Genomic DNA, 13,596 nt, shown 5'->3' on the forward strand with positions numbered 1-13,596 from the left:
CACCCCAAGTCCAAGAGACATCAACACAGAGAAACTTGGAAGTCGTACACCTGGAATTTCTGAAATGATTGCAAATGAAGTAAAGAAATAACTCCGTCAGGCTATAGAAGACATCACATCAGAAATAATCTCAGATAAAAAATGAAATGACAACAGTAATGAAAGAATTGCTCAACACATTTAAAGAAGACACAGATAACAAAATAGAGGAGCATAGAAAAAAGGGAGAAACCTTGAATGAACAATATAGGAAAGAATTAGATTGCATGAAACAGATTCAAACAGATATCCTGCAATTTAAAAATTCCATCAAAACCTGCCAAAACTGTTTGAACAAACCTGAAGATAGACATTCAGACCTTGAAGACGGCATTGCAGTTAGCGATGTTGAAAGGAATGATCTCCTAGAGAATAACAGGGAACCAGGACATAACAATTCAACAACTGCCAGATGAAGCAGAGAAAAACAATGTAAGATTAATAGGTGTCAACAAAATAGGAGTCAGTACAAGTGAACATAAAAAGTCTCTTTACAGAAGTAGTAGCAGAAAATATCCCAAACCTGGAAAAAGAATCGGACATACAGGTAAGTGAGGCGTATAGAACTCCAACTAGCTGTAACCAAAATAAAATTACACCCAGACATATAAAAGATCCCAAAAATCCAGCAAAAGAATAGAATATTAAAAGCTCTTAGAGAAAACAAACAGATTGCCTATAGAAGAAAGCTTGTTGGAGTCACAGCAGATTTCTCAACACAAACTGTCAAGTCACAAAGAGCTCGGAGTGAAGTATTTCAGGTCCTCAAAGAAAAAAACTTCCAAGCCAGATTGATGTACCCTGCTATATTATCCTTCAAAATTAATTGAGAAATAAACTGTTTCCATGACAAAGAACAACAGAAGAACTTGAGTGCCAAACCAACCCTATAAAGAGTACTAAAAGATATTCTAGATAGAAACAAAAATGACCACAATTTGAAGAATAGCAGTAGAAAGGAACCACCAAGTAGAGCAAGCAATTAAACAGAGGGAAAAAGGAGGAACCAACAGCAGGAAAATAACATGATGAAGATAAGCATATATACATATCAGTTATATCCACCAATGTAAATGGTCTCAAGCAGTCAAAAGAAGGTGATTTGCAGAGTGGATCAAGAAACAAAATGCAGCAGTTTGCTATGTACAATAAACACATTTCATGCAAAAGGAAATTAATAGACTGAATATCAAAGAATGGAAAACAATGCTCCGTGGGACAGAAACCCAGAAAAAAGTGGGAGTAGCTATTCTGTTTCCAGACAATAGGAACTTAAAACCAAGAACTATGAAGAGAGATAAAGATGGTTGTTATGGTTGAAACATTGTGTCAACTTGGGGAGTCTAGAGGTTTGGCTAAGTGACTCAGCAGGAAGCCAGGGTGCTTACTTTGTATACATCCTGAGCCTGTGGAAGAGGAGGGCATGGAGATTATGTGAGAGCTACACGCCCCTTAGGTGGGGGTAGCCTGTTTACAAAGTAAGGCAGGGAAAAAGAAGCTGCTTGCCGCCATTCCTCAGTTTTGCTCTGGCTGTTTGCTGTTCGGCTGCCATTCCTCTTTGCTCTTGTTGCTTTGCTATCTTCTGCCTCAGAGCCAACCAAGTATGGACTAAAACCTCCACAAACTATAAGCAAAGTAAACCTTTCCTTCCTTCATTTTGGGTGTTGGATATTTTGTCTCAGCAACAAAAAAAAAGTAACCAAGACAGAATTTGGTACCAGGAGTGGGGTCGTTGCTGTGACTATATCTGACCATGTGGTTCAAGAGCCTTTAAAAATGGCTTGTGAAAAGTGTTGGGAAAGGTTCAGAGATGTTGCCTAAAAGAGAAGCGCTAGAACAGCTTTGACTGTTCTGTCTGGAAGATTATGGTCAGAGCTCAGAAGCCCAGAAGGCTGATAGAAATTGTGCCGGTAAAGACCGGGTTCGGGAGGTTTCTGTTGGGAAGAAGGACTGCATTGGTCGTTAGACTCCAGACGATGTGTGTTATGGCTTGGCAAAAAGTTTGTCTAAATTTTGTTCATGTCCAGAGACTTTGCCTAAGACTGAGATTAAGGGTGGCAGCGGACTGATTAATCTGGCAAAAAAAATTTCAAGGCAGTCAAATGTTGGGGAAGTGGCATGGCTATTGTTGGGGGCTTTTAGCCAGATTTATATTAAAAATCAAGCGCAAAGAGCCCAGCAGGATCATTTAAAGTGTGAGTTTGGCCGGAAAGAAAGCTCCAGTAATGCTGTGGACTGCAAAGATAAGGCTAAGGAGATCTCTATTGCTGAGAAAAAACAGAAAAATAAAAAAGATGGCCTGAGGGCATCACAAAAAGCAGCAAGTCTCCACCCTTTGCAGCCTCAAAACTGCAAAGGTGACAGACCTTGCCTTGAGAAAAAAGCCTCAGAGCACCATGTTCCAAAATGGCGGCGGCGGTCGCACCAGGTTCCAGAATGGCGGCAGCATAAAAAATCTGCTCCTCAAAATTAGATGCGGAGTGCCCAGCGATCCAGGCACTCAACCCCTGTGGCCAAGAGAGAGGAAAGCTTGACTACTGCTCCAGGTGGCAGCAGACCTTGACATCAACCCCATGGGCCAGGCTTTAAGTGCATAAAAAATGCAAGAGTTCTGAGGTTAAAGAGGCTTCCACCCAGATTTCAAAAGGCCTGGGAGGCCAGGCAGTGCGCCCCTGAGAGGGCGGTGTGTAAAGCCATGAGTATAAAGCAAAAGGTGCCCTAGAGACCTCAGAAGTTTAGAAAAGCCAGCACCGTAGATCATCAAAAGAAAGCTACAAGGAGGAAACAAAGTGGGCCTAAGAGAAAAGCCGTAAAAGCCGTAACCACCAAAAGTGCCATAGGGATAGACTCATGCAAGCCCTTTGGAGCTCACAATGTGCCACAAGTTGCTTCAGATGCTGCATATAAAATTACAGGACATAATGTTAGCCCTGCTGGATTTTGGACTTGCTTTGGTCCCAATGCTCTCTATCCCCCTGTTTATACCTTTTAAAATGGTACTGCTTATTTTGTGCCATTAAATGTTGGGAGTGTTTAACTTTTCATTTATACAGGGGGTCACAGCTAAGAGTTTGCCTTCATCTTGGAGATTTGGGACTTGGACTCTTCAGCAATGATAAAACTGTTAGGACTTTGGCAACTCTTGCAGATGGACTAAATGCCTTTTGCATAAAGAGATGTGCATGAGTCTTTGGGGGTGAAATGTTATGGTTCTAATATAATAGCATGTCTTTGTGTCTAAAAACTGGTTTAAAGAAAGATATCTGGTTGCCAAGTTGACAAGGGGTGGAGTGTTATGGTTAAAACATTGTGTCAACTTGGGGAGTCTAGAGGTTTGGCTAAGTGACTCAGCAGGAAGCCAGGGTGCTTACTTTATATACATCCTGAGCCTGTGGAAGAGGAGGGCATGGAGATTATGTGAGAGCTACACGCCCCTTAGGTGGGGGTAGCCTGTTTACAAAGTAAGGCAGGGAAAAAGAAGCTGCTTCCGCCATTCCTCAGTTTTGCTCTGGCTGTTTGCTGTTCGGCTGCCATTCCTCTTTGCTCTTGTTGCTTTGCTATCTTCTGCCTCAGAGCCAACCAAATATAGACTAAAACCTCCACAAACTATAAGCAAAGTAAACCTTTCCTTCCTTCATTTTGGGTGTTAGATATTTTGTCTCAGCAACAAAAAAAAAGTAACCAAGACAATGGTCACTACATACTTGGAGGGAAACTGCAAGAGGAAGAGATAACAGCCATAAATCTCTGTGCACCAAATACAGGAGCACCCAACTATTTAAGACAAATTTTAATGGACAAAAAAAAAAAAAATCAAAAGAAATGTAAGTTAAAACAACACTGAGATTCCATTTGACCTCAGAAAAAATGGCTATCATCAATAAATCAACCAATATGAAATGGTAGAAAAGCTGTGGGGAGAAAGGAATCCTTCTCTACTCCTGGTGGGAATGTAGATTGGTGAAGCCACTGTTGAATCAGTGCAGAGATTCCTCACTAGGCTTAGAAGTAGGATTCGAAGTCCCATTTCAGCCAGGTATTCCCCTTCTGCGTGTTTTTGCAAAGAATTAAAAATATCATACCATGGCTGTATATTTGCACCCATGTTAATAGCAGTACAATTTTTCATAGCTATATCTGCAACACATTTAGGAAATTGACAGGTTAAAACTTGTACCCATCATTTATCAACCACAGCTTACATATTAGCAAACGTATTTTAGTTCCCCTATGCACATAAATGATGAGAACCAGGTGTAGGTGTGTGTGGATGAGCTAGGAGGTTGAGGATTTTCTTTTAAACTGAGTATGTTCCTTATTTAAAAGGACTTCCCTCTCTTCCACATTAGTGAATTTCTATTTTCTGTGGGCCCAACTTAAAGTTCTTAGCTGTTGGATAGGAGAAAGATGTGACAATGTAAGTTTTTTGTCTCCTAACCTTTCTCAGAACTTGCTTCCAATAAAAGAAAGTACCCAGTGACAGGAAAAGATTAGAAAAGAGATCAGAGAAAGGAAGTCTTTTCTTCTGACCCTCATGGTTAGTTGAGACATCTTGCCCATGAGTCACGCTCCCTTATCCTGGAAAGGTGAGGGTGGGCAATCTCAAGAGCTGAGATTGCTTTATCACTAGTGGAATAACAGACTGTTATGGTTTATGTCTGTCTGTCCCCCCAATGCCTCATGCGGACATGGGGCAGGCTTTTAGAGTTTGAATATGGTTGTGAGAGCTGCACCCGCCCTGGAGTGGATAGTTTGCATATGTAAGGGAGAGGAAGAAGCTGCTTGGGGGCATTCCTCCCCGATTCCGCCCTGGTGGGTGCTTGTGGCTTAGCTGTGTGCTGCCGCCCTGAGATGCAGCCCTCTGCCACATGCCACTCTGCCTTATAATCTGCCAAGTATGGATTGAAACTTCCACGAACTGTAAGCAAAATAAACCTTTCCTTCCTTAATTTTGGGCGTCAGGTATTTTGTCCCAGCAGCGAGAAAAAAGTAACTAAGACACAGACTGAAAAGGAAACTGAGACAGCAGGCTCAACATTCCCTCTAGGGTGTAGAGAGGGATCAGGCCAGACTGTCTCAGTGAAACCTGTCCCCCAAGTCTTAAGAAAGCTGCCAGCCTATTGCTTTTTACAGGCAGTTAGAGTCCTGTCATTCATTAGTAGGCATGTATATTTCCTAAATATAAACTAGATTTCATTTAAAAACAACATTTTATAGCATTTCATAAACTCAAGTTGCTATCCAAGTCCACTAGGGAAGACTCTACTGTTACTTTTCCCTAATGCTGTTGTGTAACAAGTCAAACAGATCAGGCAATGATCTCTAATTTACCAACTAGTACATACGTCCAAATGCAACATGTACTTTTAAGGTATTAACAAGGTCAGTAATTTGTGAGTACCTAAAGGAGTCACAATCCAGAATCCATGAAACACAAGCAAACTTCTCCTTTCTTTGAATTATCTCACTGGGGCCTCCAAATGATATAGGGGAAATAAATGTAAATCACAACCAGCTAGATGTGAGATAAAAGTTCATTTTCACAAAACCAAAGAATGAATTTTAAGGACAGTGGGTGAAGAGTAAGAAATATTTATCTAATAGAGAAGGATAGCTCCTGAGCAATAGTAGGGGACCACACACCCCATTTTACAGAGTAAGTTTTATAGAGCAATATCACACAGTACGTACAATGCTGAACAAAACTATGATCAGCCACTAAGATTGTAAGTTTACTTGCTTAGGTCATATTGTTCCAATAGAGAAGTAGGTCACGTAGCAAATGTACCTGGAAAGAACAAGGACCTTTTTTGGGAAGAGGTAAATCAGGGTCGCAGCCACCCACTTAAACTATATTTATAGTTTTACACGCCCCTTCTTTTTACTTCCTCTTTTTCACCTTTCCTAAACAAAATTGTGAATGATCTTTCTATTACTAGGATCTTAGTGTGTAGACTATAGTAGGCATTCTCAGAAATGTTTTATAAATGAAGAAGAATGAGTACTAATTTAGTCACACTTTGAAGTACCTTGATTAGTCAGCAGTATATTTCAGTAATCAGTACTTTAAATAACGAAATATTACTTACGTTAAACAGTACTTAACTTAGATTACAAGTAATCCATATCTTTAATTTTACTGTGTAAATCTACTTGATCTTTAATGATCTACCTGATCATTATTTGTAGATGAATGTGCTGGTGTTTATTACATGCATATTATTTCTGTGAAGTCAATTTTTTGTTTTTGTTTTTGTTTTTGTTTTTGTTTTTGTTTTGTTGATTTTGGGAAGAGTCTTTCTATATAGTCCAGGCTGGCCTTGAACTTGTGGCAGTCCTCCTGCCTCAGCCTTCCAAGTGCTAGGATTATAGGCTGAGACACAATGTCTGGCTTTGTAAAATGGTATGTAATCCTCCTTTCTCTTTTTTTCTTTATCCACTAATCCAGAAGAGGTATGTGTTCTCCTGTGTAGTTCATAGCATGCTGTAAAAAACTGTATTGAAGTGTTCATTCTCTTTACTGTTGTCTTCCTCATAGGCATAGAATCTCATTGAAAGCAATCTTCTGATACTCATATTTATATCCATTGTACCCGACACAAATTAATATTTAATAAGCACCTGGTTTGTAGTTTTGGGTGTGTCAGTTCTCCCACATTGTGTCAATGCACTCATTCATTACCCTCCCTCCCATTTTGCCCCAGTCAGGGGGACTGTACTACATTCCAGTCCCATTTTTATTTTAGAACAAATGTCTCTATTGCCTAGGCTTGGATTTAACTTGCAGTCCTCCCGCCTCAGCCTCCAGGAGTGCTGGGGTTAATGGTATGTGCCAACATGCCATGCTAGTTTTTGCTTTATTTTGAAGTTCTAGTTATGAATGCTTACATATTTAGAATTGTTGCATCTTATTGCTGCATTAACTCCATATCATTGTACAGTCTACTTCTAATCTCTAGGAATAAATATTACCCCTTTGATACCTTCTATCTGACGATGTAGACATACCAATTTTCCTTTGAGTAGTGTTTGAATAATCTTTTATCTCCTTTTGCTTTCAATATTATTGAATGTTCTTAACTTTATAGGGCTTATTTATAGTCAGTATGGCTGGGCTTGCTTTTTTATCCATATGACTTCTCACTTTTAAGTGAGATATTTACATGAAGTCTGCTGTTTCCTTAGTTTTCTGGTCATTTTTCCCCCTTTATCTTTCTTTTGGATTAGTCCTCCTATTTATCTCCATTATTCATTTGTTATACCACTTTTAATTTTTTTAGTGGAGTCCCTGTGGTTTACCATGCATATCTTGAACTTCCTGTAGTTTGTCTTCAAATATTAGGTCATATCACATACAGTTTATGAACCATATAAATCTGTACTTCCAGTTCCTTGCTCTAATCCATTGTGCTTGTTCCCATGTTTTGTTTTTACATATATGAGAAACCCCATAGTATTTTTATTTTAGACAGTAATTTTTAAAAATGGAAGGAAAATGGTCTTGTCTTTTTATTTTCACTTTTTATTATTTTTCAGTGCAATTTATTCTTTGATTGTATACCTTCTTCTGAAAAACATATTAATCTATGCATAAGTTTGTTGGCAGTGAATTCTCTTAGCTTGTATATGGTTGAAACATTTTTACATTACATTACTTGTTGAAAGGGAATGTCACTGTGCGTAGAATTCAGAGTTACACTTTAAAGCTACCATTCCATTGTCTTCTAATTTGTGTACTTCTGGATAGAAGTCTGCTGTATTTTTTCTCTTGTGTAATACGTATTTCTTGTTTTCTTCTGGTTTGCCTTTAAGAGATCTCTGTTTGGTTTTCAACAGCTTGACTGATGCATCCCTATGCGTGGAGTTGCCTTATTTCCTTCGCTTGAGGTTCTCTAAACTTTATGGATTTGAGACACTGAATCTTTCATTATATTTGGAAAAGTTCTCAGTGGTTAACTCTTCAGCTATGTCTCCTTTGTTGTCTGTCGCTTCTCCTTCTAGAATTCCACTTACACCACTGTTAGACCTTTTGCCCGTTCCCTCTGCTCTTTAGGTGCTCTGGGTTCCTCTCATGAGCATTCTTTTGGGCCCTTCATGTTTCAGCTTGAATGATTTTTGTTGCTCCACAACCTCACTGAGTCTTCCCTTGCTTCTACCTGAGTCAACTATTCAGCTTGTTGAAATAATTATCTTTGATACTGTATTTTTTTTTTATTTCTGTGTTTCCTTTTAACTCATAAATTTGCCTGTTTAAAAACTTCTAAAATTACACATCTGTTAATAGATATTAATCATTTTGTCCATTAGATTACTTAATATATTGAGCATAATGTCTTTGTCTAATAGTTTTAATATCATTTATATCAACTTAAAAATTTGGTTCTTTTTGTTATCTTTTGACAGGTTTTTTCTTTTGTTAAGTATCTCAGTTTTTTATTGAATGCTGAACATTGTATATTAAAAAATAGTAGGGATTGAGATTAGCAGTATTTAATCTCCAGAAATGAGCATACTTCCTCTTATGTTGGGCTTTTAGTGTGGAACAAAAGTCAAACTGAGTCAAGATGTGGCTCACATTTTGTTTTTGCTAATCATAGTTTAATGCAGTCCCTTCTTCAGATTTCTTTTGTTGTTGTTGTCTGCTCTTGTCCCCTTGTGCTTGGGGAAGGAGAATGCTGGAGGGCTTTCTCTTAGTGCTTTTGCTTTTCCTTCAGTCTCTCAGTCATTACTAAAAATTGTAACAGGACTCAAGGCGTCAGTGGATTATACTTTTCGTCTGGTTGGATGCCATTATGGAAGATTAAGTTGTATTTTTCTAGAGGTGACAGTTTAGAGTGCTTCACAAGTTAGATTATGAACCTGTAAGGTAAGATTACATGTTATGAAAAGAATTAAAGGTAAGCCTGCATTCAGGGATATGAGTTTAGGGTAAAGACTCTTTAGGAAATTATTAAGTGGTGAATAATGATAGCTGTTTCAGTGGCATAACATCAAAGCTGTAGGGCTGTTTTGACTATAGAAAACCAATTTATAGCTACTTATGCAATAGCTATTGTAATATGTTGTAAATTTAAAATTTGTCACTTTTTTGTAAAGATATATACCACATTATTTATTCCTTTGAATCCTTAGATTCTATTAAATATTTCAATAAAATCTTCTCTCACCTTATTTCTGTGGCTGTTTTGTCAACAAAAGAAATTGCATAAATTTTCCTATAGTAGTAGTTAATAATTTCTGAACTCAGGTAAGTTACAGTGTTATGTGATTTGTTTTTCTTTTCCTCTCCAATTTGCTGATAATTTCTACTGTAGAGATTGAGTTTATGCTCTGTAACCAACTTAGGAACTAATGAGTAAAGAGCTATATTAGACACAATTCAAGCAAAGGGGTAGAGGAAGTGGAGATAAGTATTGTTTCTGTGAAGCACACATAGGTCATTGCTTTCTAATTGTAGTTAAGCTTTTATTATTGCAACTTTGTCCACTAACCAACTTAGTATTGATAGGAAGTCAACTTAGCTTTTTAAAATTCACTACAAAAAGGCTCCACATAGTTTCTGGCCTTAGTTTTTCTGTGTTATTCTTAGTGTCCTGACATAGGAAACTGAAGCTTAGTTTAGCTGTTTTCTAAGATTTCTACTTCCAAGTCTTAAGTGTACATGATTTATATTTTGAAAGCCCATATTTACTCACTAATGAGAATATTGTTCTACTTTTGCAATTTAAAGATGGGATATTACTGTACATTTGTATTATTGAGTGTCTGAGTATGTTAAGTTTTTCTGAGACATCTATATACAGATTGCCCAATAATTTGGATAATTTATGTTACTGGAAAACAGAACTCTGGAAACTAGACTTCTAAAGAGGTTTTAACAGTGTTCTTGCTGTTTCATCTGACTAGATACTCTGGCAGTGTAAGAACTTTGTGTGGTCTTCCTAGCTCCATTCATGTAGGGTTCTGTTATGCATCTGTAGACCAATATAATAAAATTAAATGAGCATGGTATAAAGCTAAGATTTCCTTAAAATTTCTCAACAATTATGAAGCTAGTATATATGAAGTCCTGCCATATGTTGTTTGTATGTGCTGTTGTGTGTGCTGTGATTCAGCGTCACTTACTGTTTATGAAGCTATTGCCTTAGTTTCAGTCGTTTTCTTTGGAAAATTTAAGTCTTTCATTTACTACCTTCATAGCTATAATTCTTTTGTACTGGTAGATGAACTGCCCATTTTAGCAGCCAATCACAAAATTTAGCTATTAAGCAATTGGAATGTGATTGAATCTCCAAATGAGTCTGTAACTCTGAGGGTAGAATACACTTGTATTTTGTAGATTTATTACAAAGAATATAAGGTATTACATTCATTGTACACTGCATGTTAGAATAATATTTAAAATTAATATCTGTTATTTCTTTTTTAATGTGTCTACTAATATACAGTACTACACATGTCAATCACACTTGTGACCATCATATTTTTGTTGGATAGCACAGTTCTAGAGACTGTCATGTTTAATATAAGGTAGTCAGATATAAAAAGACACATTCTCTTTTTTTCTCTTTCCATTTGTTCAAAGGTGAGAAAGTATTCTGAAAGTACTTTTATGTTTCACTGGTTGTGATGCTTGCTCTGTGTTTGCGTTGTGCCTGTACACACAATTAAAAATATCTTGGACCTTATTTGACCAGTGGTTGTAGTGCTGAAATAGAATGGTATGAGCTAGAGTAGGGAGAATAAGGAAAAATGAAACACAAATTAAGAATGCAAAAAAGGGGAACATCCTGGACAACAGAAAATGCCATATTAAATGACTCTAGTACTAATTTGTAGGAATTTCATATTATGACCTAGAATTGTACTGTGTCCCATACAGTTTTCTGTGATAACAGTTGACTTTGAAATCTGCTGATAGAAAGATATATTTAATGGTTTTCAAGTTGAGGGACAAAAATTTATGCCAATATCATTTAATTCCTGTTTCTCCTTTCTGAGTTAGAGAAGTCCATGTTATAAACAAGGGTACAAAGGAATTCTTTAAGCTCTTATGTAATGCCAGGGAGGATAATCTTTTTCTATTAGAAAGTAGTTGTCTCTTTTCCCCATCCCACCCCATTTCCATGTTTATTTGTTTTGTATTTTCCAGAAAGACATATTAGTGCCCTACTTGCGCTTATTTTCTACTTACAAGAAAAGGAATAGCAGATATTGTTATGTTTTGTATTTGAAATTATAAGGTACTTTTCTTTTTTGTTTTATTTTTAATTTAACTCTTTGTTTTACAGATGAGGGCAGAAGTGCAGTTGACCAAGCAGGTGGTGCACAGATTGTAATTGACCGTTTAAGGTCACTGTGCAGTAGAACAGATCCCGCCAATGAGAAGCTCTTGACTGTCTTTTGTGGCATGCTGATGAACTATAGCAATGAGAATGGTAAACAAAACTGAAAACTTGCTTTCTCTCTGGGGGAAAAATTAAACATCATCTCTACTGTAGTACACAAGTATTTGAGGAATGATGAACAAAGGATTCATAAGTGGCATATAAAATTAATAGTTAACTCACATTAAGTTATAATATTTCAAAATTTCAAAATGGTCTGATTTTCTAAATGAGACTAGTTTTTGACCCATGTTAATGAGTACCAAAACCTAAATCTAATTTTGTAAGTATAGCTTAAGCTTTCTTGCTTCCTTTCTGTAAACATTTTATTTTATTTTATTTTATTTTATTTTTTTGGTTTTTGGCTTTCTTCTGGTACCGGGAATCGAACTAATGACCTTGTGCTTGCCAGGCAGGTGCTGTGCCACTGAGCTAAATCCCCAGCCCCCCTTTCTGTAAACATTTTAAAAGTAAACAATATTAAGAATAGGTTCCTGTTTATTATTTTATATTAGTAACAGTAAATTCAAAACATAAACATTGTCTTTTTAGAAGTATAATTATTTTAGTTGCTCCATTCACTTGAAAGAATTTAAAGCAAAACTTTTAATAAAATCTGGCTTTATAAAAATAAAGTTCAAAGTAATTACAGGTAGCTCTGTTTAGAAATTAAATAGTCTTTTAAAAAACAGCAGTTTCTTTTCCCTTTAAAACATCTTATATCCTAGTAACAAATGACATCAACAATTTTCAGGTACCTGTATGGTTGTTGATGAAATGAACATAAAAATGATACTAAGACTTTATAATACTTTTAACCCACAAAATATCGTTCATCATCTTATGTGAAATACTGTATGGATCAAGCAAACTCCAGTATATTCTCTGGCATGTAACACAAATAAGCTCTTTGTGTAGTTTCTTTCATAATGGCATTTTAAATTGCAGTCTTTTTTTTATAGAGACATATTATTTGCATATTGAATGTGTTATTTTATTATTTACTTCAGGTGTTCAATAAATACGTGGCTCTCTTGACTTTTTCTTCTTGTTTTGGTTTTTTGCTTTTTTATTCATGTATCCAAAGAAATATTCTTAATAACTAAAAAAGAAGAAAGACAACCCTTGATGAATGGCTGCAAGTATTTGTGTCAGTGAGTGGTGGGAAATGTGCCAGATGGAAGAGCACTCGTCCCATGGATAGGGAGAGCCAGTGCACTTCTCTAGCTCAATGTCTGTGTGGCACTTCAGCCAAATGCTGCGAAGTCTTTCTATCTGGGGGATCAGGAAGCTGAAAATCTCACTTGCCTTATAACAGGATGTTTAAATGTTGTCTTCTATTTGCTTTCTATTTTTAACACTGTAATGCTGATTGGAAAATGCCTGCAAGTTTCATCCTGTTGGGGGTCACCAGTTGTAACCTCTAAATTGAAAGTGTCCTTGCCCAGCGTGGTGGTGCATGCCTATAATCCCAGCACTTGGGAGGCTGAGGTAGGAGGATCCTTGTGAGTTTGAGACCAGCCTGGGCTACAAAGTGAGCTTAAGGCCAGCCTGAACTGCACAGTGAGACCCTGTCTCAAAAAGACAAAAAGAAATTGTCCATAATATACAAGTTTTTCTTGATTGTATGACTACATATTAAATTTGAGTTAATAGCATTTGGTTGTCTTTATGTGGTCAATTACTTCTGTTTTTCCTCCCTTCTGGCCAGTCCTTTTTGAAGAAAAAATATCCTAAATATGAACAGAAGAAACATGAAGGATGGAGTCTGGGTAGTCCACAAAATGAATAGTTAGTTCCTAAATAATTGAAATTTAGCCATAGTATAAAGGTATCTGAATTGCACAAAGAAATCATTGGTCAGTTGTTCATTTGTTTCTTTCACCCTTTAATTTCGTTCGTGAGTGGACATTTGAAAAAGTGAGAAAACTGGAGTGGGAGAATATTTTAAAAGGTAAATGAAATAAATTAGTCATGAACTTATAGCAGACTTTTGATATAGTAGAATTATTGTTGTTATGCATCTAAACTAGTCATTAGTCCTTTGAAAAGGCTGTTCATTATCTTTGTAAAAAGTTGTCAAGAGGCCAAAAGCATCACTGATTCTCATCTAAAGCAGACAGTGATCAAATCCCTCTAATAGACTGTCACAGTGTGTATAAAAGTGAAG

General features: G+C 36.8%; 1 protein-coding gene across 2 annotated transcripts in view; it reads left to right on the plus strand.

The window, feature by feature from the left end:
- The window catches only part of Rap1gds1 (RAP1, GTP-GDP dissociation stimulator 1), a gene marked incomplete in the record, with an annotated part of 153,488 nt that overhangs the window by 80,528 nt on the left and 59,364 nt on the right, over positions 1-13,596 (plus strand). For both annotated transcript variants that reach the window (XM_013517446.1, XM_013517447.1), the window contains 1 exon segment: positions 11,331-11,477. In XM_013517446.1, the coding sequence (XP_013372900.1) occupies positions 11,331-11,477 (147 nt within the window).

The sequence above is a fragment of the Chinchilla lanigera genome, unplaced genomic scaffold, assembly GCF_000276665.1.
Source record: "Chinchilla lanigera isolate Chin_1 unplaced genomic scaffold, ChiLan1.0 scaffold00004, whole genome shotgun sequence".
NCBI lineage: Eukaryota > Metazoa > Chordata > Mammalia > Rodentia > Chinchillidae > Chinchilla > Chinchilla lanigera.